Source organism: Paroedura picta, chromosome 6, assembly GCF_049243985.1.
Source record: "Paroedura picta isolate Pp20150507F chromosome 6, Ppicta_v3.0, whole genome shotgun sequence".
Taxonomy (NCBI): domain Eukaryota; kingdom Metazoa; phylum Chordata; class Lepidosauria; order Squamata; family Gekkonidae; genus Paroedura; species Paroedura picta.
The window spans coordinates 68,005,624-68,031,395 of record NC_135374.1 but is presented as its reverse complement, the minus strand read 5'-3'; the positions used below and the strand labels follow the sequence as shown (position 1 = coordinate 68,031,395).

At 41.8% G+C, this 25,772-nt stretch overlaps 1 protein-coding gene across 3 annotated transcripts in view; it reads right to left on the bottom strand.

Annotated features, from left to right (window-relative positions):
• Positions 1-7,223: 7,223 nt before the first annotated feature.
• CFAP47 (cilia and flagella associated protein 47) overlaps positions 7,224-25,772 on the bottom strand; it is a 277,930-nt gene continuing 259,381 nt past the window's right edge. For all 3 annotated transcript variants that reach the window (XM_077342939.1, XM_077342940.1, XM_077342941.1), the window contains exons 63-64: positions 23,058-23,226; positions 7,224-11,475 (exon numbers count right to left, since the gene is read on the bottom strand). In XM_077342939.1, the coding sequence (XP_077199054.1) occupies positions 11,266-11,475; positions 23,058-23,226 (379 nt within the window). In that variant the 3' untranslated portion in view covers positions 7,224-11,265. The remainder of the gene's footprint in view (positions 11,476-23,057; positions 23,227-25,772) is intronic.

The following is a 25,772-nucleotide window of genomic DNA, read 5'->3' as shown; positions in this document are numbered from 1 at the left end:
CTGAAGTCCTATAGCCTGTCTGTAGTCACTTAGGCATAGCTATTGTGACTAAAAATATGTTTGGCATAGTTTACATGAGAATTTTTTGATGTATTAGTTCACCAACAATAGCATTTAGGGTTATTTAGGATGAGAGTGCATTTTTTTATCCTAGTTTTTACTACCCAAAGGAATGTCAAAGCAGCTTACAATCACATTCCCATCCTCTCCCCACAACAGACACCCTGTGAGGAAGGTGGGGTTGACAGAGCTCTGAGAAAACTGTGAAGGACCCAAGGTCAACAAGCTGGCTTCATGTGGAGGAGTGGGGAATCAAACTCAGTTCTCAAGATTTCAGTCTGCCACTCTTTAACCACTACACCACGTTGGCTCTCAAAACTTAGTAGCAAGTTATGAACATAACCTGAAGACAAAAGAATGCCTATAAAAGTACGGCCCTGATCTCGATGGCCCAGACTAGTCTTAACTCATCAGATCTCAGAAGCCAAGTAGGATTGGCCCTAATTAGCGCTTGGAGAAGTGACCACCAAGGAAGTCTAGGGTTACATAGAGGCAGGGAATGGTAAACCTCCTCTGTCTATTGCCTTGAAAACCCTATGGCATTGTCGTAAGTTGGCTGCAACTTGATGGAAGTTTCCATTACCATTATGTAAGGTAGATAATTGGTGCCAGGATATTTACAAAGAACAATGTTGACTGATATTGTGGTATGAAAGTTAGATCGATATACTGAGAATCTCCAATTTCGTTGTAGCTTCCATTTCCATCACTGACTGATTCTATGTTTTAGGGGTATTTTGGTGTGAATATATGTGGCAGATACTTATGCATCTTTACCCACATTCTACAAAAGTCTCAGATACATGAGAAAAGCAGCTGTGGAAATTCAAGAGCTGTCTGTGTATTTAATCTTGAAGTTGCTGTGTTCATATGCCCCACTAATAAGCATTATTTCTGACAAGATCATTTTTCAGTTTATCACAGTGGGACTATTTAACAAAAGGCTTCCAGTTTTGAAAAAAAGGAAAAACGAAATCATCCTTTGAAGCTTTTCCCCAGCTCAAAAATAAACTTGTGAAATGATCCTTAAATAAATAATATAGTCAATATAAAAACCCCATAGAGAGCTACATTCATGTCTAGCTGATTTGTACCTATAGTACATAACTTGGGGATAGGGAAAGGAAATAGGATTCTTAGATACTAATCCTACCCTCTTTTCAACAGTAAAAGGTGGAGCTTTTTATTATGTTAATTTTAGTGTTTGCCTGTGGTAAGTGTACATTGTTCGTATTAATGGGAGTTGAGTACTAGGTGAGAGGCTTTAAAATCCTATTAGGGGGCTTGCTAAACAGAGTTCAAAATTAGCTTCATATCTGTATACAATTTTGTGCTTTGAAAAAAAAATGAATATCTCTTTCCCCACAGGCTCTCAGAGAGAGTGCTATAGGAAGTAAATTGTGCAAATGTGAATGCAGGAAAACTAGAGGTGTTCATTTTTCCTCTCACAAGAGGGCTTTGGTGCCACATTTATCTGGTGGAAATGTGGATGGCAAAAGTAAAAGTTTTCCATTAATGTTATGTTAAAAATATGCACAAAGGAATGGCTGGCTCTTGCTACAGTGCTAGTCTTGCCAGATGGGGAAATTACTTGTGAAACAAACTCCACGGAAATCTGCACAATTTGACACAAAGCAGCAAAAGTTGTCTTTTCTCCCATCAGTTTCTGAAACCAGCTGTCGCTCATGGCTACCTTCTTTTCCCTCCAGCTTCAGCCTACTTCAGGTACTTAGTAAGATTCCCAAGGAATATCTCTTTGCCTTTCTAACTTGCTGCGAGTGAATATTTAAAACTGGGTAAGAGACTTTAAGATGGCATAACTACAGAAGAGACTTTTAGAATTCTTCAAGAAATATGGTATAGAGATTGAGGAACAATCCAAGAATTTCTGTATTAATAAATGAATCAAAGCTAGATTATATGAATGAAGACATTTTAAAGGAATGTTGCACTCAAGGCTATCAAATTATGAAGTCTGTAGAAGTCATAAGACCTCTGCTTCTATTGGCATTTTGGTTGTGGTAAAGGCAGAACCAAACAAAGCAAGTGTTTCTACTATGAAGTAACTTGCCTCAGATTCCTTACAGGTTGCCATATCATGGAGTCTTGCATTAGCTGAATTTTACATGTGACAGAGGACACCACCATCACCAGCAAAATGGAACTACTGTATCCAACCCAATGAGACCCATTGTGTAAAGTTAGTAATCCTTCTCTCAGAATTTGGAACAGGAACTAAAAATGACAGACTTAAAGATCTCCTCCAGGCCGATTATGAACTGAATCTATATCTCCACCAGACTTCAAGCTGAGATTGCTCAAGCCAAACGTCTTCATCCATCCCTTTGACAGTACACAAACAAGCAGCTAGGAGAGGTGATTGGCAGGCATCATCCTTAATGCGTGTCTGCTCAACCCACAGAATCCACCTGCAATGTTCAGTGTGTGTGTTTTCCTTTGCCTCCTGATTTAGTGAAGTTGGACCATAAAACACTGGAAATTATAATTTCCTACAAGGCTTCTGCTATCACCAGCCAGCTTTCTATGCCACCGAAGGCCACCTAATAATTGAGCTGCAAGGAAATTGTTTGTTTAATATACACTTATTATAATTACATGCACATAATAAAAGGTAAAAACATTAATACAATCTGTTATATATGCTAATATAGCAAATATACAAAATCAACAATGACACATGGAACATATGTGGAACAAAGACCAGATGTGTTTCAGCCCCCAAGGGGTCTTCCTCAGGGGTCAAGTAAGTTTAAGTACACTTACATACAATATAAAAATATAACATTAGGGCTTGCTAGGTGGTAAGAAAAATCCAGACAGTGATGCTCCAACTAACATGTGTTGCATATAAGAATGTCTAATATATTTTGAAATATTGTTCAAAGACCACCAATCTGAGTGTTGCCAGAATCTCATTCAAAATGTATTCTGATGTGTTAATCAGGAAAAAGCATTTTTATAATAAACAAACAAACACACACGTCTGGTCTTTGTTCCTCATATGTTCCATATGTTATTATGTTTTTATTTGTTTGTTCTTTTACTGTAGCCCAACATTTAGGCTCCTAACTTGCCTTGCCAGGTTGGGTTTTCGTTTCCCTTTGTGGTTATTTACTGTATTTTAACCAGGCAGGCCTCAAAATACTGTATGGACAGGTTATTTGAGTCAGAACTGCCATGTAAAAGGATGTGGTGCATATTACTCAAGGTCATTGAGGCAAAGCACTTGTTTCCTGAGCTTATACCTTGAGCCACCCAATGGATTGTTTGAAAACGCTTCTCTTGGTCCTGGTTATTTTGGGACCAGTATGTCATTCTACAATCTTTGTGAGGATCACTATCACCACATCAACATATTTTTCAGTGGAAAATAAGCTTTGTACAATATGACAATGTCATTTCTGAGAGAAGACCTTGAAGTAGTATCAGCCTCGTCAAGCAAGACTAGGAATCCTTGCAATGTCTATAGTAAAAATCTTAAAGACTGGGGGAATGAACAGAGAGCTGCTCAATATGGTGACAACATTTCCCCCATATTTCCCCAAGCTGGTCCATTGGGGGAACATGAGTAGTTGCAAAGCATGGACAGAAGGCTTAATTTGAGTAATTTTCATTGCTTTCAGGGATATAAAAGTATTCTATGCACACTTATTTGAAAATACTGTTTTCTGAACAAACTTTCATAAGATCAGGCTGTAGTGACATTTGAGAGACAGGTTATTTCCTCTGACTGACAACCCTAGAAGCCAGGGTGAAGCTTAATCCAGTCACCCATGCAATAATCAGTTCAGGAGCCGGGATGTGAGAAGGAATCTTCTAGAAGCCAGTGACATCTAGCAGTGATTTTTAGGAAGTAGATTGTTTGAAACAGAGATCTGAGCTTCCACTGGAACCACAAAATGTATTTTTCTGGCCCGTGAGGATGTTGTTAATTCTGTTTTTGTTATAAACCACCATGACCAATGGTTGTAACCTTCCTGATTCCTCCAGGGCCTAATTGCTGCCTGTTGTTGTCAACCTACTGCTGAGGGTAAGGAAAAAAATGTTTCCCCTGTTCCCCGTGCATTTCTAAATCTGCAAACAATAAACGGCTCCTAGAAGAAAAGCCGATGATTTTCACTGCCAAGCCATAGCAGACTGAGCCATTTTTATCAACTCATTGTAAAAACAAGCAGCAGCCTAAAAGCAGCAGTTCTTCCCTCTGCTGCACATTTAATTATCATTTAATGGAGATTGAAAAGAAAGAACCTGCCGTTTCAAGGAACATTTGGAACCAGGCAGGCTCCAGACTCCAACAGCTGCAATGCCAATTTCCTAGAGGTGGACTGACTTCTTTCCAGTAGGGTTGTTTAGAAGGTCCAGATCTTGCAAGGGGGAGCTCTAGAGTAGCCTGCCCTTGCTGTCCATCTCCTGGAACATTGAAGGGGGAGGGATTATGGAAACCAGTTTAGAGCAATACTTTAGGCTATGTTTTTACCAGACACAATTGGGAACTGTCTAGACCAGCTTTTCTCCACCTTTTGACTATGGAGGTACACCTGAAAAGATTTTCAGACTTTGAGGCATACTGAAAGCGATGTCAGCTGGCCATGGCTCCCTGCCACACTGCCCCCTCCAGAAGTGACATGTCACCCAGAACAGACGTCACCCAGATGGAATCATTGCTTCAATAGCGAGTTTTCTGCCAGAGATAAGATACAATGGCATAGGATAGCGATCCCCAACCTGTGGGCCGCGAACCACATGTGGTCCTTCGACTAATTGGAGGTGGGCCGCAAAGGACACCTCCCCCCCCGGCCCTTTACAACACACTTTGGGTGTCATTGTCTCCCATCACTCCCAGATGGAACTATCTCGTTGCAGAGAAACAAGCTCAGGGTTCCCATTGATTTGTTATTGTCATGAGTTAAAATTTCCATGAAAATAAAATGTTCCTTATGTTCATTGTTGTGGCGTGTCTGTTTTGAAGGGATGTTTAAACATTACCATAGCAATCAGAGAGTGTTAGGGCAGAGGTTGAGAGTAAACTACCCCCCCCCCACGGGCCTCAGTAAAATTGTCAAGCGTTGAGTGGTCCCCGGTGATAAAAAGGTTGGGGACCACTGGCATAGGACACCTGGGATCACCAGTCCATGCAAGTTTATCGATAAGTAGCTTTCATTATAAAGATGGGCTTTTCTGGAGTCACAGAAGGCCTATCTCAGGGCCCTTCTTTGGCTTAGCACCTGGTTGAAGGCAGGCACTAGGCAGCAGAAGGCCCTTCTTCCTGCCACTCAAGGTCTGGGGCTCACCCCAGGCCTTCTGTGGTCTAGCACCCAGCCAAAAACCCCAAAGACATTCCCATCCACTCCAACCCCAAGGACAGACTCACATCGCTTCACTCCAGATGCCACCAGGGACACAGAAAGATGAAGTGCTAGGAGCCTCGGTCTGCAAAGGTTTGAATGGCAAGAACCCCTCCCGACCCATCACTGGCCATTTTGGGAGGGGACAGGACAAGCTGCCCATATAAGGGAATTTTGCTTAAAGAAAAGCTTAAGAATCCAAACAAACAGTGGCACACCTTCAGTTTCATGGACTTTAACAATGCTTTCAAATCCTAGCAATTTTCAGCAGTCAGATTTGTATAGCCTCTCCATCTTGCCCTGAAAACATATTTTTGACATCATCTTTTTTGTTTTGTTTTGAGCTAGCCTGATTAAGAGTTCAAGGCACTCCAATCTTGGCTCCTTGTCTTCTGATATCTGAATTGACCCTAATTTTAAAATCCTTGCTACCCATATTACCTAAATTCTCCATGTTGTTAACGTATCATATTTTAAACATTTTTACCTAAAATGCCAAAACACCCATTCTGAAATTTTGCATTTGAATTCCATTATAATGTTGGCAACCAAAAACTATTCTATGTATTTGCATTTCTTTTTTCACTCCTAAGCATTCCAGCTCAGTTTTCTTTGCTCTTAAGCCATAGGCATTGCTATAGAAACAATTTATTACTTGGAGATAGGCATCTCTCTTCACCAGTTCTTTGTTTAACAAATCGGTTAACATTTCCTCTGTGAGTTTAGCATCTTCTTTTGGCGTCTCCATTTTCTGCTTTATCCTTTGCTATCAGACACAGAGATCTCATTGTACTGCTGCCACCCCAAGCAGATGTCTGTGTCCTCAATGTTCTTAGTACCTGCCAGCAATCCCTGCTCGGCTGAATAATCCTCAATAACCTTGACAATTGTCAGACCAAGTTGTAGCCCAAAACTTTAAAAAAAAACCTGTGTGCACAAAACACAAAACAGGTTCAGCACCCATAGACACAGGATTTGGGTATTTTCCCCTTCCACCTGCATGCATAGACTGATAAGCTATGCCCTTTAACTGAATGTGTTTAATACTAAGTTAAATATAAAGACCACACTCACCCACTGCACCACTTATCATTTTCAGGGATATTGCTGAGGCAGAGAGCAGAGACTCTGGGGATAGTAGCCTCTGAATTTTCAGAATTTAAGTGGAAATGGGTACTATTAAAGGGCATGTTCAAGTTGTCAGTATAATGGAAGGATTCCTACCCAAAGAATATACCTTTCTTGTCTCCTTTCTGCTACAACCCAAAATGCCCTCTACATTCTGGTCATGGGAGACAGGGAACCCTACCCCCCCCCCCCCCAGACAAGCATTTCAGGGGCACCTTGGCTTGCAGCAGAAATGGAGTGACAAGGAAGTTGTGCTATATGGGCAGAAGTGGCCAATGGGATCCACAGCAATATCTTGCATGGGAGAGAACACTTTGAAGAATTCTGTATCTCCCTTCTTCTTTATCAGGAAACCAACTGTTCTTCACACTGTGCTACTGATACCCTCCATCAGACTGCCCCCTCCATCAGACTGCCTTGCTACAAACGTGGTTTTGCTATGGGAATGACAATGTCTTGCATTAAGGTAAACTATGGATAGCAAATGGATACTGCCCATTTCAGCACAAATTCTGGAGCCCGTGAATTTTCCAGAGAATTATTCTGCACACCACAGAACAGTATATAATTGCACAGAAGACTGTACACAGACAAATAGGTTTCATGTCAGTAGAAGCATCAGCGTCAAAAGATGAATTGTATTCCTTTCAGATGAATCTTTTATGGATCAGCAGATTTATTTAGAGTTATTTAAAAAGCAGTTAACATTGCATTAACAACAAACTGTGCTGTGTGTCAGCACTAAGATACTGTTCAGTCATTTATTTTAGAGCAAAAAGTCACTGCAGGGAAAAATGCAATTATTAAATATCTAACAGAGAGATAAATACCAAGCTACAGCTCTGGTGTTTATCTTTCTCATAGTAAATGTTAGGTTTACCTTTTGGGATTATATTGAAATATTTGATTTGTTCCTAGCTCACTTCAGGCAAGGAAATAGACAAACAAAAGTCTAATTTTTGGCATCATTCAGATGTGCAATCAAATATTCTGTAGGAATAACTGGGAAATGGAGCATATAGAGATTTGTGGTGTTGCTGTTAACCCTGTACTCAAGCTAGAACATTATCTTATTTACCAAATTAGGCTGTAGGAGGGCTGCCAAAGGCCCCCATGGGCCCCAGATAAGGATTCCTCCCCATCATATGAACTTGATCTCAATCATATGATGAATTTTGTAATTTTATATTTGCATACACATATATATGTGTACCAATATAGGGTATATATAATGAAGTATGGTTCCTAATAATAAACCTTGAGTAAATAAAATCTTTTCTCAGTTTATACTTTACCAAACACAAAAACAGGGGCAAACTATGCAGTGGTGCTACATGAGTACTGGGATCACCGGGCTTGATTTCACCGAAATATTTTCTAAAAGAGAGCAAGTTTAGTGTAGAGTGGTGGCTTCTGATCTAGAGAACCGGGTTTAATTCTCCATTCCAACACATGCATCCAGCTTATTGATCTTGGGCCAGTCACAGTTCTCTCAGAGTTCTCTCAGCCTCAGCTACCTCACAGGGTATCTGCTGCAGGGAGATGAAGGGTAGGAAATTGTAAGCTACTTTGAGAATCCTTTGGGAAATGGGGTACAAAAAAAACAGCGCTTCTTCTCCTTTAATGGCTATCATTTGTCCTGTAACATGGAGCTTAATGTCTACAAAGGAAAATTTATAAAGGGATATTAGATGTCCCACCAATAGAACAACATCCCACTCCTTAATCAGTGTTTAATTTCTAACATTTGTTCCAAGACAGATTAGTATTCAATTAACACACATGTGAGGGGGGGGGGGAATCATCTTTTTACTACTTGCTATAACAATAAAAACTTTATTTCTTTTTAAAAGATCTATAACCACCTCTTCTTGCAACAATAAAAGCTTTGCTTCTTTTTAAAAGCTTTATGGCCACCTCTTCTTGTACTGGGGGTCATGTGGAGTGTTTGGAGTTGTGCCTGCTGGTTGAGGCCAGCATCTTCTTGGTGCTATTTTGGCCTGGTGGAACAGCTCTATCTTGCAAGCCCTATGGAACTGGTTAAGGGCTCTGATCTCATTAGGTAGAGCATATCACCCAGCTAAGGCCAGGGCCAGGGCCAAAAAGGCCAGTTTCACCTCTTGGGGTCAAGGACTCTGAGCAAATTCCAGTTGCTAGATCTCAGTGCTTTCTGGGAGGCACAATAGAAGAGTCGATCCTAAAGATATGAGGGTCCCAGACTGCTTAGGGATTTAAAGATTAGCAACAAAACCTTGAACCTGATCCAGTTTCCAGTCTGAAGTCAGTGCAGCTGGGAGAGCACAAGTTGAATATGTCATCTCCATGGGTCCCAGTAAGGAACCAAGTGGCTGCATTCTGGACCAGTGGGAGTTTCCAGAGTAGTTTCAAAGGTGGCTCTGCATAGAGTTACAGTAGTCTAATCTGGAGGGACTGTTGCATGAATCACTGACAGGTAGGGTGCAAGTTGTTATGCCTAGTGAAGTTGATAAAACACCTGGTGGATGGCATTTGTGATCTGGTCCTCCATCGACAGAAAGGTATTCAGAATCACACCCAGACTCCTGACAGCAATCAAAGGTGTTCAATGGACTGTCAGGAACCATCAGATGCACCACCTATCCTGTGCTGTGTCAACCTAGCCAGAGGACCTCTGTCTTTTGATATGTGAAGAGCATACACAAGGAGAAACAGGCCGAATTCTGGGTGAAAATTGAAATACTCTGACAGAACAGAGAGAAAGCAGAAAAGCTCAATCTTTATTTTGTCTTGATTTCCCCCCTGAAGAGGAGAATAGGCTCATGTAGAGATGGTAGTAAGCCAAGCATGGTATCTGGGCTGCTGGTTGACATGGACTGAGAGGTTGTTGAGAGGTGCCTGGCTGCATTGGATTCCACAGATCCCCTGGGTCAGACAGTGTGCACCCAAGACTGCTTAAAAAACTTTCTGGAGAACTTACAGAGCCTTTGTTCATCATCTTCAAGACCTCTAGGATGACAGGATATGTACCAAAAGTACGAAGGATGGCAAATGGTATTCCCACCATTAAAAAAAGAGAGGAAGGATGACTCATGAATCTACAGGCCAGTCAGTCTGACCTCTCCCCAAGGAAGATAGTGGAATAGGTTTTGAAAATGTCAGTCTGTGGACATCTGAAGAACAACTTAGTGAAATGGGAAAGTCAGCCCAGATTTGTCCCCAACAGGTCCTGCCAGACCAACCTCATTTCCTTCTTTGATCAACTGCTAGGCTTACTGGATTATGGGAAAACATTCCATATCGTTTACCCGGATTTCAGTAAAGCTTCTAATTGTACAGAAGAACCACATGAATATGTTCTAATTATGTTAGGAACTGACCCAGATGCTAGTGATCTTCATGACTGGGAAACTGAAATGGGCCTTCCAATATCTTTTTTCATTTTTCTTCCTAGTATAACTAAAGGCAGAATTCTACAGTTCTTGTGCTACCCATATAATTTCACCGCACTCCTGCCAACCAAGCTGACACAGCAGACTGTAAATCAGTTGCTTCCACCAGTTCCACATCATCAACGTTATAAATGTCTCCTGCAGGGCATGCACTATCAAGTGCCCTTGCTGTTTCCAATCTATGAAACATGGGGGTGGGGGTTCTTAATAATCATTTGCAAAAAGGATCCAAATGGAAAGGAATACAAGGATTTTAAAAAATATGTCTCCACGCTGTGCTACAATTAAAAAAAACACTAATATTCATTGAGATACATCAAGTTGCTATTAAAATGATTTTTACTTGGCCAGTGAGATTTTACATGCCCACTTCAGCTGCACTGATGAACATCTGCAGCAATACTTGGCCCATGCTGTTTCTCCTCTATTACTATCACAAAAACAAGTGCAGTGTCATGCATGTATTATGGTATTTGGGTTGCTGCAGAGTGCTTTACTTCCACGTCATTAGTTGTACTATTTAATGATTTATCTATTTATTTTTGTGTTGTTTTAAATAAAAATACGTACAGGTCACCATCATCACTGCAAGAGGACACAGGAAACCCAGTTAAATTCCTGACTAGGGCAGGAATTTGGAAAATGTTTGGTTCATGTCTGAGCCGAGCCACAAACTAAACCGAAAGGTTAGTTCACAAACCGAACCAGTTTGTGCTGTTTGTGGCCTTTTAAACAGAGTTTGCATAAAAGCCTGAAAAACCTCTTGGGCATCTGTCTAGTACACCTGTTTCAGGCTGTCATGTGCAATCCCTTTAAACTTTAAAGAGAATGCAAAAGACAGCTAGAAATTGCTACACAGCTGTGAGTACCTTCCTACTGTACAGCTGCTTCGGAGCGGTATTCTGCAATCCTTTAAAAGTGTAAAGGGACTGCCCAGAGCAGCTGAGTGACAGGGAGCACCTCCCCCTCCCCCAGCAGTTTTTGCAGGGAACAGAAAGCAGGGGTTTAAAAGGACTTGGAGTCTCTTTAAACCCCTGCTTTCTGCTCTAGCCACATACCACCATGAAACATTCTAAAAGTTCGCGGAAGTTCATTAGCCACAAACAGGGCAAACTTAATCATGAATTTTACTTCCTGGTTCTCTTTTTGCCCATCCCTACTTCTTTCCTGATGTAACTGGTAAAGAATTTATTGTTTTACAGTCCAATGTCTATAAAGCAGTTAGCAATTTGTTCTACAAAATATGATTTCTATTTAAAATGAGGAAAAATCCCTATTTTTTTTTATTTTGCTTTTAAAATTAGCGGTGCTCCCTTGATCGTTGAGGACACACCAGTAGATAACAGCTTCATATTTTCACGTACAAAGTTGCGTTGTTGCACCGTTGTCGATTTCTCATATGTATTCCTACAAACAACTTTTGCAGATGCTGTAAGCGGTGTGGTCCGTGGAGGCAGGCCATTGATCTCATACATCCATTGCATTCCTGCTGTCTGAAAACAAAAATGAGAAATATCGGTAGTTCATGGCTTCCTCCTATGAAGTTTACAACAACTATCTGCCACAAAGCAGGTAATTAGGTCATTCATTGTTCCCATGCAGGGAGCGCTTCAAAAAGTTACATTACTGGAACAACACCATGGTGAAAGAGAAACATTACTATGTATGATAAACCAAGGCAGAATGTTTTATTTTTATGTACTAAGAGGAGAGTGTTAAAAAATATGCATACTGTCTCGCGCCCTAGGTAATCTAAACTCTTTTTAATGTGCAACAGTTTGCGATGCAGTTATGAGGAAACCATTTCACAGCAGGAAGCTAACAAAAATAACAAATGGGCTGCTGGCTTTATTTGTACCCAAGGGATTAATGAGAAGGCTTGAAATAAACAGCAACAACTTTCACCATCCGTTTGGGTCAAGAGAGTCATCACAGAGGGCCATTTCGCACGGCTTCAAAATAGCACAATGGTTGCTAATTGGAAACGCTACTAATTTGCCATAACCCACGACGTCGTAGACAATCTGCAACAATCCTGAAACCGACCCGCAAAAAGCGCTTCGTTGTGGCGCTTTCAGGGGAATCCAGAAAAGTGGATTCACCCTCCGGATAGCGATACACTCCTGCAACCAATCTGCAACACTAGCGCTAAAGACCTGTGCGTTACCATTGTTGCTGGTTCTTCAAAGTCCCTCCCCCTGGCTCTCTCCTCCAAACTTCCGGCGAAGCGATCGCCATTTTTTTTTTCTCCGAGCGAGCGGGGATAAACGCACCGGCGAGCCTCTTTCTGTTTAGAGGCTTCCCTGGCTTCAGTCCTTCACCTTTAGTCACTAAGCACAAACCACTTAAAAGCCCGTTTGCTGAAATAAAGTCCCTTTATTTTTTACACATAAATTCAGCCGAAAATCGGGCCCGTGAGAAGGGGGGGGGATTTTTTTTTTATCACTCGAGGCAGCGTGCAAACGATCATACAATCAAACGACAGCTCACATTAGGCAGCTGGATGGGTCTCTCCGTAGCAACGAATCTACCTAGATTCGTTGCTATGGGTCGGTTTTTTTTTTTTTTTAAACCTTTCTTAAAGGGAAAGGGGCTGTTTGGGAGCATGCTAACGGCTGCCCATTGGCTGCTTGACGGCCAGGGGCGGGACGAGCTTGGCAATAGCGCTTCCTTTCTAGCGATTTCTGCCGAGACCGGAAGCCTGTGGGAAACGCTAAAAAACGCAACTGATTCCACTACAAAGGCAGGTATGCATAACGACGAATTCCACTATTTTAAATGGCGATTTTTCATTCCGCAAACAATTTGCAACAAAGATCCCCGTGCGAAAAGGCCCAGAATATGGCTAGAAAGCAGCTGTGTTAAGAGTATCATTTCACTCTGTAAACTCCTCACCTAGAATGAGCTTAGCATACGGACACATTGAATGTTGTTGGCAAGAGGCCTCCTTTGTGCTGGCACAGAAGCATTGTTCGTATCATTGGCATCATACAGCTCTTCAAAGTTTTGAATATTCATTTCATAAAGTTCCCACACTAATATCTTGTGTCCTATAACCAACTCTTCTCCTTCTCCTTCTCCTTCTCCTATCCGTATGCTAGTGTATGCCTCCATACTTAAAAGAGCGCGGAATATTCAAGAAAAGGGGACAGAAAAGATATTCAGCTTGTGCTACCTCCCTAACCAGCTTGTTTTGAAAATCTAAAGCCATACTCATAAAAGAAGGAAAAACAGTAATATGCAGATGACACCCAGCTTTGTTTGGTGAGTGGCTGTCTGAAGTCATTGCCCAGGTATCTAGAGACTGTGATGGAATGGCTCAGATGAAGTTGCTTGAAGCTGAACCCCTCAAAGATAGAGGTCCTGTGGCTGGGAAGGAAAGGGCCAGATGAGGATGTCTTGATAGGGTGCAGCTAACCACTGCACAGACTGTCAGAAATCTGGGAGTGACTCTGGATTCCTCCCTACCAAGCCAAGCTACTAGCCTCGGGGCAAGGGGTTTCTGCTAAGCCTAAGACTTGAGAAACCTGGCTGAGTGGCAGCATTTCAAAGGCATTGCTGGAAATGCCACTGCATGAGCAGAACAGCAGCTAACTAGGGGATAGGAAAGACATGGTCATGAACTGAGTAGCAGCATTTCAAATGTGGATGTCATAGGGGTCCTCCCAGTAAGATGCAGCATGAGGCTGAGCAGTGGCAGCTGGCTGGAGGATACTTGAGGCATGTGATTTGGCCATTCCTAGTCAGCTGTCATCGTTCAGCTCATGTGGCACTTTGCCTGTCTTCATCACCTACAATCACATACCTCATAAGAGGGCATTTAAGACTGGCATGAGCCAGGACTCATCTACTTTCTTACTGGTATGCTATAATGTTCTGTACCATTTAGCAGGGAACTTATGCTCACCCTCCTGCTTTTTATCTTACATAGCTTTTTGCTTAAATGTAAAAGGGGCATGTTCAGCCCTTAATATTCAGCCACTAAAATGACACAAATTGTATATTATGACCAATCTGTAACCTCTGGAGGCTTCGGTGGGCCTTTTGTGGCTGGCACTGGGGGAAGCCGGGCCAGCACTTCCAGCACTTCCAGCACTTCCAGCACTTCCCCCCTGCAGTGGCAGGAGGAGCCAGGTCCCCACCAGTTCCCCCCCCCCACTCCACAAAACACTCACCGAGCCCTGTGGAGGCTTCGGTGGGCCTTTTGGCCATGGCAGTGGGGACAGCCACGTCCCTGCCAGGACTCCCCGCCCTGAAAATGCCCGCTAAGGCCCCTCCAGGCCTTGGCTGGCTGGCCTGCCTGTGGTGGAGGGGCAGGGCAGGTGACTAGCACCCGTTGATTTGTTATATACAAGGGCTTTACTGCTAGTTGTATAATAATCAGTACCTAACAATGTAATAAGCATTCAAGCTGCTTACTACATGTGGTTCAACTGCATCTGCTTTAAATATGTATGTTCTTTTCATTCAATTTATTGTAAGTATTTGTAGTTAACAATTCGAAAAAGAAATGTTATGCTGCTTTAAATCTAATGCTTATAATATCTGTGTGTAAAAATAGCTATTTTACATAAAAGCTAGAAATATACAGCTTTTAATAACCCATGCATTATAAGCTTTAAGAATACACAGCCTTATCTCTAATATGAATAACATATATAGGACTCAGCTCCTCAGCTATGCAATTATTACATATTGGCAATGCAAAGTCTGCTTTAACATTTTAGCAATTGAGAGAAAATCAAGATACACCTACATATTTGTGTAATGAGTTCCATTCTGATATTTGGGTGCCATATTGTTTCGACCTTCTGATTTGGGTATTCTTTAATTCCAAAACTTTGGTTGCCTGTTATTCCTTATGGGGGTACTCTTTCTAGGGGGCCTGAGTGATGATTTTTCTATCCAATAGCACCAAAATGGTTTGGAACTGAGTATTGCCTGGCCATTAAAGACTTCCTAAGTTTCAAGTGAATTGGATTACGAGGTCCAATACTACAGGTCCCCGAAAAAGACACTCCCAGCCTTCCTACTTGTCTCCATTGTTTCCCACAGTGAAAGCCAATTGAGGACCCCATGGAAAGCCTATATTTGACCTGTTCTCCAAAGGCTGCCAGTTGAGTTCTGGATCAGGTTCAAGGTGTTGGTTCTTACCTTCAAGGCCTTATGCAATTCTGGCCCTGCATATCCAAGGGACCATATCTCTGAATATGTCCCCCAAAGAGTGTTACACTCTGCTAATTCCAACTTATTGGTGGTCCCTGGCCCCAAGGAAGTGCAATTGGCCTAACCAGAGCCAGGTGGAACAAGCTGCCAGTAGAGATCTGGGCCTTATCAGATCTATCAAAGTTCTGAAGGGCATGTAAAATGGTACTCTTCCACCAGGCATATGATTTATTTATTTATTATACTTCTATCCCACCACTCCCAGCACAGCTGGCTCACGGCAGCTTACAGAGTATCCAAACCAGTTGAATTCCAGATCAGGCTAATAGTTCTGGTAATTGCCAGAATTAAGGCCATACACAGTCAAGGCCCAGTATACCTGAGGGAATGCCTCTCTGCCTATGCCCGTCAAAGAGCTTTACGCTCCACTGCCACCAACTGGCTAATTATCCCTGGCCCTAAAGAAGCCCGCCTAGCCTCAACCCGGGCCAGAGCCTTCTCTGTCCTGGTCCTCACCTGGTGGAAAGAGCTCCCAGAGGAAATCAGGGCCCTGACGGAGCTAAAACAATTCTGCAGCCATAGATGGGAGAGACAAAGGAGATGCAGCGACGGGTGGGTCACTGGGTAGAAGGATAGGAGGAAGGCAGACAGAAAGACAGAGAGCAAGGAAGAGAGAGTGATAGATGGACGCAGAGACAGAGAGAAACAGACAGAAAGGAGATTGAGAAAGACAGGAAGACAGGAAGGGAGACACACTCTTTACCCCACCCTTCCTAGCACCCATGGTCTTTACACATCAACGGCTATGCTCCCAGGGCCGCGAGAACCCATGCCCACTCTCTGCTCCATTCGCCTGCTGGGGGAGCCGAGCGCAGGAGGGCTTAAATTCTAGTAAATAAATAAATAAATAAATAAATAAATAAATAAATAAATAAATAAATAAATAAAAACATTCCATAAAATCTCCCTTACCCTTAGCACTCCATAAAACCTTAAAAAAATAATATTTACAACAATTGGTGGTACAATATCCTTATCCATTGTTCTCCTATACATTTGTGAAACCGGCCGCCGGGTGGAGCGAGTCCGGCTCCCTGAGTTGATGTGACCCTCCCTCTCCACCTTCCATCCTCCCTCCTTGGCCGCTCGCAGGGAAGGAACATTCCCTTCCCTGGGCTGCGGCAAGCGAGCCACCCACAGCGAGATCAGAATTAGGAATATGAAATGTAAATGTGGATTAATTTCCTCTAGGGGAGTTTGTCGGAGCATTTTATTCTTAATATTTTAAAGCGGAAACTAGTTTTTAACTGATTATATTTTATCAACATGTATACTGTTTTTATGAGCCTCTTGTGGCGCAGAGTGGTAAGCGGCAGAAATGCTGTCTGAAGCTGTCTGCTCATGAGGCTGGGAGTTCGATCCCAGCAGCCAACTCAAGGTTGACTCAGCCTTCCATCCTTCCGAGGTCGGTCAAATGAGTACCCAGTTTGCTGCTGGGGGGTAAAACGGTAATGACTGGGGAAGGCACTGGCAAACCACCCCATATTGAGTCTGCCATGAAAACGCTGGAGGACATCACCCCAAGGGTCAGACATGACTCGGTGCTTGCACAGGGGATACCTTTACCTTTATACTGTTTTTATATGTTGTTTACTGCCCCAAGACTGCTACTAGAAAAGAATGGTCTATAAATCAATCAGTCTAACAATCCAACAATAGCCAAATGTACAATAGTCAAGCAGAGTCATGGACCAACGAGGGAAGCCCATCAAACAAACATCAAACCAATGAATCCAAAGCCAACCAACCTCAGAAGCCAGTTCCAAGGCAGCCTGGCAAGAGAATAACACATGCTAATGTAACCCAAGGAGGGTCTCAGAAAATAAGAAGAGGGGTTGGGCACTTGTGCTGTCTTTTCTTTGCAGTCTCCAGCAGTACTGTCATAGGAGGAGCTTCTAGAGCTTCAGCTGCCTTTCAACACTGGTGCTTCTATTCCCTTCCACCCCCATGAAGCAGCAGCACAATACTAGTTTAGCTTCCTTCTAGGTGCTTCTGGGGATTCTTCTTGTTTTCCCTGACATACTCATCTATTTTCCTAACATCTCATTTTGATTATATCTGCGGGTTCTTTTCTTTATGAGAATGGCAAAAACAACATTTAGGCAGTTTTCAGGATTTTTGTTTAGTGAATATTAGCTGCAGGTGTGTTTTTACTTTGCTGTCTATTGATTCGTTGATTTCTTTGCTGCTGGTAGGAGCAATGTGCTTTGGGGTAGAATGCACCCCTTTGGGTGAGAGATGGTACCACACTTCACAGTGTGTTGGGTGGGGGTAGATACGGTGGTGGAGGAAAAGCAGGCCAGGCAAGGGAAACAGACAAGTGTGTTCTGTTGCTCATTCTGGCTCTTCTTCCAGTCAAAGTGATGCTGGTAGCCGTATCAACAACCCACCAAGCTCTAAAATCCTGCAACTAATGCCAGGTCAGTCGCAGGAAAAGCAGCAGCCATCCAGGCTTCAGTCCTGGAAAAGAGGGCTAAACTTGCAAGATTTAGTTGGGAGAGAGGTTATTGAGGAAATGGAAATGGTGGTCATTATATCATGATTTCCTTATCAGCAGAGTTGTATCCTGAAAACTTTTGGAGTAGAGCAGACACAGTTTCATTAGGTTATTTTCAGTAAAATGTGTAGTAGCCTTTTAAACCTTATTCAGCTGTTCTGAACATTTACAGTAAGTATTACCAAGCAATTAGTCACAACCACTCAATACATTATTCTTTTCTTGTATTTAGTTCTTCCAATCAATATCTAGCTGTCAACAAAGATGGCTACAAAAGGAGAACATAAGACCAGCCTTTCAAATGACCTAGATATAACTGCAATATTGAAGGCACTGAAGTCCATGATGTTCATTCGTTATATTTATACAAGGTCTGAAGTATAGGAACAATTGAAGAACCTGTGTGAAATCCCAGTACTTTGAAATGGTGGAAGCACGACCTCCATGGCCCAGTGCTCTCAGGCCCTCATGTACCCAGTGACAGAAGCCTGTCTCATGGATACCTGCCAGTCTGGTGACCTTTGACTCTGACTTTCACTGTGACAGTTTCTTCAGCCTTGTAAAGATATGGAAAAACACGGCTGTCTTTGTTGCTTGCTTTCTTTACTGATGTGTTGTGTCCGAGGGCTCCTTTGTGCCTGACATTAGTTCATTTTTGTTACACTCAAGGCTAAATAGGTCACGAGGGAACTGGAATTCTGAAGAAGTAATTTCAGAGAAGAGAAAAAAGCATGGGCCAGAAAATGAGAGAACACATGGGCTATTAAGCCACTATTTCCTAGCAATAAATATTTTTAAAATGTCTTTATTGAACCCATTTTTAAATGATGGAATAAATGTTCAGCTGGCAATTGGAATAATGATGGAATAAATGTTCAGCTGGGACATGCAGTCAGTTTTAAGCAAAAATGGCCCAGAAAACGGATTCTTCTCCTAGGGTTTTTAGGTACGGCATCTTCGTACAGTGCTATATGCAACAGGTGGCCCTTTCCAGGGGGTTAGACATGGCAGGAACAGAAAAACTCATAAAACAATCATTTGTGTAAGTATCCAAAGCCATTCAATGCTCAGCACCATTCTTGTTCTAAGTGGGCCCACTTTGCTGTTGTGTCCCATATTCCTCTGTGAAGCAGGGCATAGGGCAGTGGTGAAGAGAATACATTTCGACCAATGTGAGATACAAGCCCCGTTGATTTCCTAATATTCTAGGACAAATGGATTATAAATAACCGCTAAATGACATCTGAAGAAGAGAGAACATGTGCTGTTAATTCAAGTACATACTGTGCAGTGTCTTCAGCGTTTCATATTGCATGGGAGGATAACCCTATTTTTAAATGTCTTATACATATTTTATGCCAATAAAAGGCTACTGACTGACTGACTGGCATGGGAGGATGAGAAGCTAGGCTTATCCTACTTCCATTTCTTTTGGAACACCCTAAGTGGTTACCAGTGACTCTCCATTTCAATGTGATACATATGCCTTCCTTGTATTTGGAGTTTAAGTTTCATATCTTTGAAGAAAAAAATAACATTCTGTACTTGAAGCATTACACAAGAGGTATAAATGGACTGATGTGCTTCTTTCCTAATCTTAAATCCTCCTATTCTCTCATCTTGCCTGATGTTTCTCAACAATAATTCCAACAAACCAAAATATAATGCTATACAAGAGTATAAATGGAAACACTTGTACTTCCCATCTCCCATAAATTATAGAATTTCAAACAAATTGTTCATCACTTGGTTTCACACCACATGGTGTCTCTTCCCAAATGGTTATACAGTTGTTGTTTATAATCAGTTTCCCTAGATGTTATTACACAGAAAACAGAAGGTGGGTGACATAAAAATTACCCACATCCTGCTACTAGAATGTCAGACTCAAATATGCTACAAAAACATCAATCACTTCCTTTCCCATATCCTTATCCATTGTTGCTCCTCTATATATTTATGAAACATCCTGGGGGGTGGGGCATGTCCGGCTGTCCAAGTTAGAATAGGGCCAATCAGGTTGCAGTCAGCTTTGCCCTGATTGGCCCTGCCCCTGCAGCTCCTGCCCTCCATCCCTGGACTGGGGAGAGGTTGGGGAGAGGTCTGCTGAGTTATGGATAGTGAAAAGGGGGCAGGGGGCTTAGATTTGCCGCCACTGACAATAATGTTTTAAGGGATGGGTTTTTTATTCTTTTTTTCTGAGGATCTTACTTGTAACTTGCCATGAGCCAACCAGTCTGGGAGTGGCAGGTAATAAATCAAATAATAAATAAAAACAAACAAATAAAGCCCTAGAACTTTTCTAGGAGCCTAGGTCTCCCCTGTCTCATGAAAATAGGGTAGACACTTGATCACTGGTGGGGAATGCGGTAGGGTTGCCAATCCAGTTTTGGAGATCCCTGGAGCCTGAGGAGGACCTCCAAAACATCCATTTTCTCCATGGGAACCATAGTATGGAGACAAGCTATAATTCTGGAGGATTTCCAGGTCCCATTTAGAGAAACTAACAATTGCATTTGAATTCAGGGCCTTATTGAGAGCCAGTTTGGTGTAGTGGTTAGGAGTGCGGACTTCTAATCTGGCATGCCAGGTTCGATTCTGCGCTCCCCCACATGCAGCCAGCTGGGTGACTTTGGGCTCGCCACGGCACTGATAAAACTGTTCTGACCGAGCAGTAATATCAGCGCTCTCTCAGCCTCACCCACCCCACAGGGTGTCTGTTGTGGGGAGAGGAATGGGAAGGCGACTGTAAGCCGCTTTGAGCCTCCTTCGGGTAGGGAAAAGCGGCATATAAGAACCAACTCTTCTTCTTCTTCTTCTTCTTATTTACCAAAGTAAAAAAATTACACATAACACATAATGCAGTAGGTATAGGTGGAAAACATGTGCCTAGCTCAGAAATGTTGGAATCGGTCATCTGTGTATTTGGGGAGAGGCCAAGTAGACAGTATTAAAATATGACAATTTTATCTGTATTTTCTTGTACTAAAAGCTTCTTGGCTTGGGAGAAGAACACTGAGCCGATTAACTGATTTAATTAAGGATTAACTTACATTACTGATTTTATATAAAAGATGGACATTAATAAAAGTGTATTCAAAAGAGTTACCATATTTACGTAACAAACAGAATCTGTATGCTATTGAAGGAAGTCACTTGCTAGAAGTTACTAGCTATTTACCATAACTCTGACCAAATTAACACATCACCCATCAAATGACCTCTAGGGCCTCAAACCACTTCTCCCTATTCCAACAGTCTACTATCACTCACAGGTGATAACGTGTCCACAGACATCAGCAGTAGGGATGGGCATGAACTACATTTTTGTGGTTTAGTTTGTAGTTTATGGCTGAACCAAAAATATGAACTGATATGCTGGTTTGTCACGTGAACTGGTTCATACTGATTTGGAAAGCATTTCAACCCCTACTTTCTGCTACCTGTCAAAAGCAGCAGCAAGCAAAAAGCAGGAGATTAAATGGCTTGGAGCCATTTCAACCCCTGCTTTCTTTTCTTCATGAACTGCCACAAACTGTATCAACATTTGTGAAAGTTTGTGGCAGTTCTTAAGTTTATAATCATTACTTTGTGATTCCCAAACTGGACCAAAGTCATTATGAACTTTAGTTCATGAGTCAGTTCTTTCCCATTCTCAGTCAGCAGCCCTTAAATTCTCTTCCCTAGGAAATATTTGTGATTTTGTGACACCACCTATTAGCATGATAACCTTGGTTTAGAAAACCAGAATTATCAGATTCATTGCACTAGGAAAAGTGTTCATGTGCTATTCTAAAGCACACCACGCCACAGGCTACCAGCACCATCAAAAACAAATTATACAAGTAGGACAGAAGTACAGTGATATTCATCTGGGTAGATCCTGCAACACTGGAGGAAGACAAGCCAACACACTCTGAGTCTAAGAAAAAAAAGAAAAGAAAAAAGAAACCTATCGGGCCCAAATTTAAGAAGGAAAAATTGTAAGGATTTATGTTACAAATAGTGCAATGAACCTGTTAAACGAAGGAAAGTTACATGTTTGATTAAGAGAGAAAGCAGATGTATTTTTCCTTCAAGAAATTCATATTAAAAAGGCAATCTGAAATATTTTTTAAATGAATGTTGGTACAACATTTATGGCATGTAAAACTTGAAAGAAGGAAAGGATGACTATTATGCCGAGAAACCCTAATACTGTGTTTAAGGACGCAAATGGTAGATATTTAATGTTAAAATGCCAGGTGGCAAGTAATTGCTATACTTCTATGAATGTGTTTGAATTAGGGATGGGGAATTCAGTCTAGATAAGCCAAAAAGTACCCAAATTGATGCTGATTCAGGTACTTTTCCCATCTATCTGAGCCAAATCACCCATTCCTGCACTTCAAATGAGCTGAATCAACAGTGGCCGAATCAAAATTTGGTGATTTGAGCACACTTTGGCCAGTTTAAAGGAAGGATCAAAGGGAAGAGAGCATGACAAGCAGCTGGTGATGACATCAGCTACTTGGCATGCCCTTTAAATGCCTCCCCCCTCTGCTTTCTCAGCCCCTCAGAAGGCAAGGGAGAGAGACAGCATGCTTGCAGTGGAGACCAATCTTCACTACCAGAGAAGGCTGGAGGGGAGGAGGCATTTAAAGGGCCCACCCAGAAGCTGATGATGACACATCAGCTGCTTGGTTTGCCCTTTCAATCCATCCCCTTGCTTTCTCAAGCAGTAGAGATTTGGGGGAGCGAAAGGCCAAATCTGAAACAATGAAGGGTCGTTTGGGTGATTCAGATTCCAGCCAAATTTGAAACAGTTTTTTCCCCCCTGTATATATGTCGAGTATGGACCTCAACAAAATCTGTCTAAATTTTTTCAGATTACAGATGAAGCAACTAGATAACTTTTCAGAAGAGGAGACTGTATTAGAGAGAGACTTTAATGGTTCTGAAAGTTGATAGGTCAAGTTATAAACTCTTTGCTTAAATCCTCTCTGTGCGCAATCAAAGAAAGAAAATCACCATTGCAGTGATTCAGCTTGTGTTTATTAATCTACATTTGCAGTGGCCATGAAAATATATTTGACAGGGGTCAAAAGGGACTACGGGAGCACAAGAAAATGTGGCATAAGTAGCAGCAGGGTTTTTTTTTCATATTCCTTTCATTTATTTGAAAATTAATGCATTTATTTTCGAATCACTGAGTATATACTTTTTAAATTACTACAAGGAAGAAAGCATGATGCAACCAAGGTAAAATATTCTTTTTTTTTGGGGGGGGGGTGATTTTTTTTATAGCAAAGTGAACCCATAGCATTTATTATAGGAAGAAAATCTTTACATTCATCCACTATTAGGACTTACCTGTATTACTAGAGTTGCTCTGTGCTTCTTGCTGTACATATTAGGCTTGAATCCAATCGTGATGAGAGTTCCTGCTGTGTCAACTGGAAGAAGCTCTCCAGCTTGAGGTGATACTGCAAATTCTGGATCACTGCCTGGCAGGAAGTGAGCTGTATAAGGCTCTGGGTACCTAGCAAATAGAGCATAAAATATATCATATAACATTTATCACCCCTCAACGGTAGTCCTAACTGACATCTTGCTACAAGAAATCCACAATTAAACAGTAATGCTGCCACACAGTCTACCATTCACTTAAAATGAGTTGGTTATTTTGGAACTATTCCGTGGTTGTTATTGTCCAGCCTCTAGCCACTGCCTCATTCTGTTTCTAAAGATGACAGATCTACCTCTCCTTCCTTTCCTTCCTGGTTCTTTGTGTTAAAAGGTAAGAAGCTGAATAGGAAATTAATACAAATCTGTATTGTGTACAATTTAGATTATCTATATGTGTTTACCTTGTATGTTCTTATTCAAATGAAATTTGCTTTGAAAAAGAAAGATGACTCTGCAAATGTGTGAATATAGAGAATCAATGATTATTAACATTAATTTTTTTAAAAAAAATAACTGTTTATATACCTACCTGAACCAACACTCATCACAGTACTACATACAGCTGTAACTTCTGAGGTACCAGGCTACAGTTTATCCATAAATTTAAAATACATAGGTGTACCAATGCTTATATTAAATTCCGATGTTTAAATGTTTCAAAGGACAGGAACAATACCTGGCATTGTGAAATTTGAAAACCACTGAAGGCAAACTGTGATTTAACTCTCTCCATTCTGGAAAGGTAAACCATGACTCACAAAATTTCATATTTAAATAGATGTTATCATTCTTTAAGGCTTCACTGGAGTCCTGTTTTATTGCACATAGCACAATCAGTCCTTAGCACTCATAAGAATGTGCAGCAGGAAACAAATTTCACCACATTTGTAATAATACAGTTGGTAGAAAATCTGCCATGTGCTAGTAAATTGGTCATATGTATACAATCTAATGATGCTATGAATTCATAGGTATAACTAATTTAATAGAACAGTACATATGTAAATGTCTATTTTAAAAGCAAAATAATGTACTGCTGTTGTTGTTGTTATTGTACCCCATGCTTCCTATAAGGCTCAGGGCAGGTACCATCAATTCGTATACATACAATAAGCTTTAAAATCACATTTTACATTAAAAATGATACAAAATCTGGCCATCCGTCAACAAATTAATCTCAAATGGCTGATCTCCTTCCTCCAGGGTTGCGGACAGAGGGTTGAAATAGGAGAGAGAGTATCTAACCATCATGAGCTCACATGTGGAGTCCCACAGGGAGCAGTCCTGTCTCCTATTTTATTTAACATCTCCATGCACCCTCTTGCTCAACTGGTATGGAGGTTTTGGCTGGGTTGCCACCAATATGCAGATGACACCTAGTTCTTCCTCCTGATGGATGACTGCCCCAATTCCCCCCCAGAAACCTTAGCCAGATACCTGGAAGCAGTGATTAAATGACTCCAGCAGAATCGTCTGAAGCTCAACACTTCAAAAACAGAGGTCCTGTGGCTGGGTAAGAAGGGACCAAGCGAGGAAGTGCACCTACCCAACCTGGACGGAGTCCATCTAGCAGTAGCCCACTCCATCAGAAACCTGGGTGTGATCCTCGACATTTCCCTCTCCATGGAAGCACAGGTCATGCAAGTAGTGCAGCAGGCCTTCTACCATCTGTGCCAAGCCAAGCTATTAGCTTGGCACGAGAACACCTAGCCACAGTGATCCATGCAACTGTCACCTCTAGACTGGACTTCTGTTACTTGCTCTATGCAGGCCTACCCTTATCCATGATCCAAAAAACTTCATGTGGTTCAGAATGCAGTGGCCAGGATCCTCACTAATACACCATAGAGATCCTATATCCAGCCTATAGTTCAACAACTCAGCTGGCTCCCAATTGAATTCTGGATTAGGCTTAAGGTTTTGGTTCTTACCTTCAAGGACATACATGGTCTGGGCCCAGTGTACCTGAGAAACTGTCTTTCTGCCTATACCCCCAAAAGAGCATTATGCTTCACCACTGCCAACTGGCTGGTGATCCCTGGCCCCAAACAAGCACCAGAGCTTTTTCTGTCCTGGCCCCCACCTGATGGAAGATATCAGGGCCCTGCCTGAACTCTCACAATTCCACAGGGTCTGCAAACGGGAGCTCCTCCACCAGGCATTTGTCTGAGACTGACCAAACCCAAATAACATCCACAGGTCCTCCTCAGACATCCCCTCCATGAACTGAACCAATCTGACCTCTCTGGGGGGCCTTATCTAAGTTACCATTCCTGCTATACTGTTGTTGTTTAAGACCATTGAAATTGTGTTGTTCAGAATCACTGTTGGATTATTGTTGATGTATTTGACTATGTTATGTGTTAGGTTGTTCATTGTATGTAAACCACCCTGAGCCGTATGGAAGGGCGATATAAAATTCGAATAAATAAACAATAAATAAATATTAAAAGTTAAACATTAAACCTTAAATGTTAAGGAGGGGTATCCTTTTTAGGGTGGATGTAATTTCCCTTGATGTTCCAATGGATTCCCTGGGAGGGAGGGAAGCCTTCCAATTCTATAAGAGCCTTTAAAATAACTATTATGCTTAGAACTAAGTTATTTTGGTTTGTATTT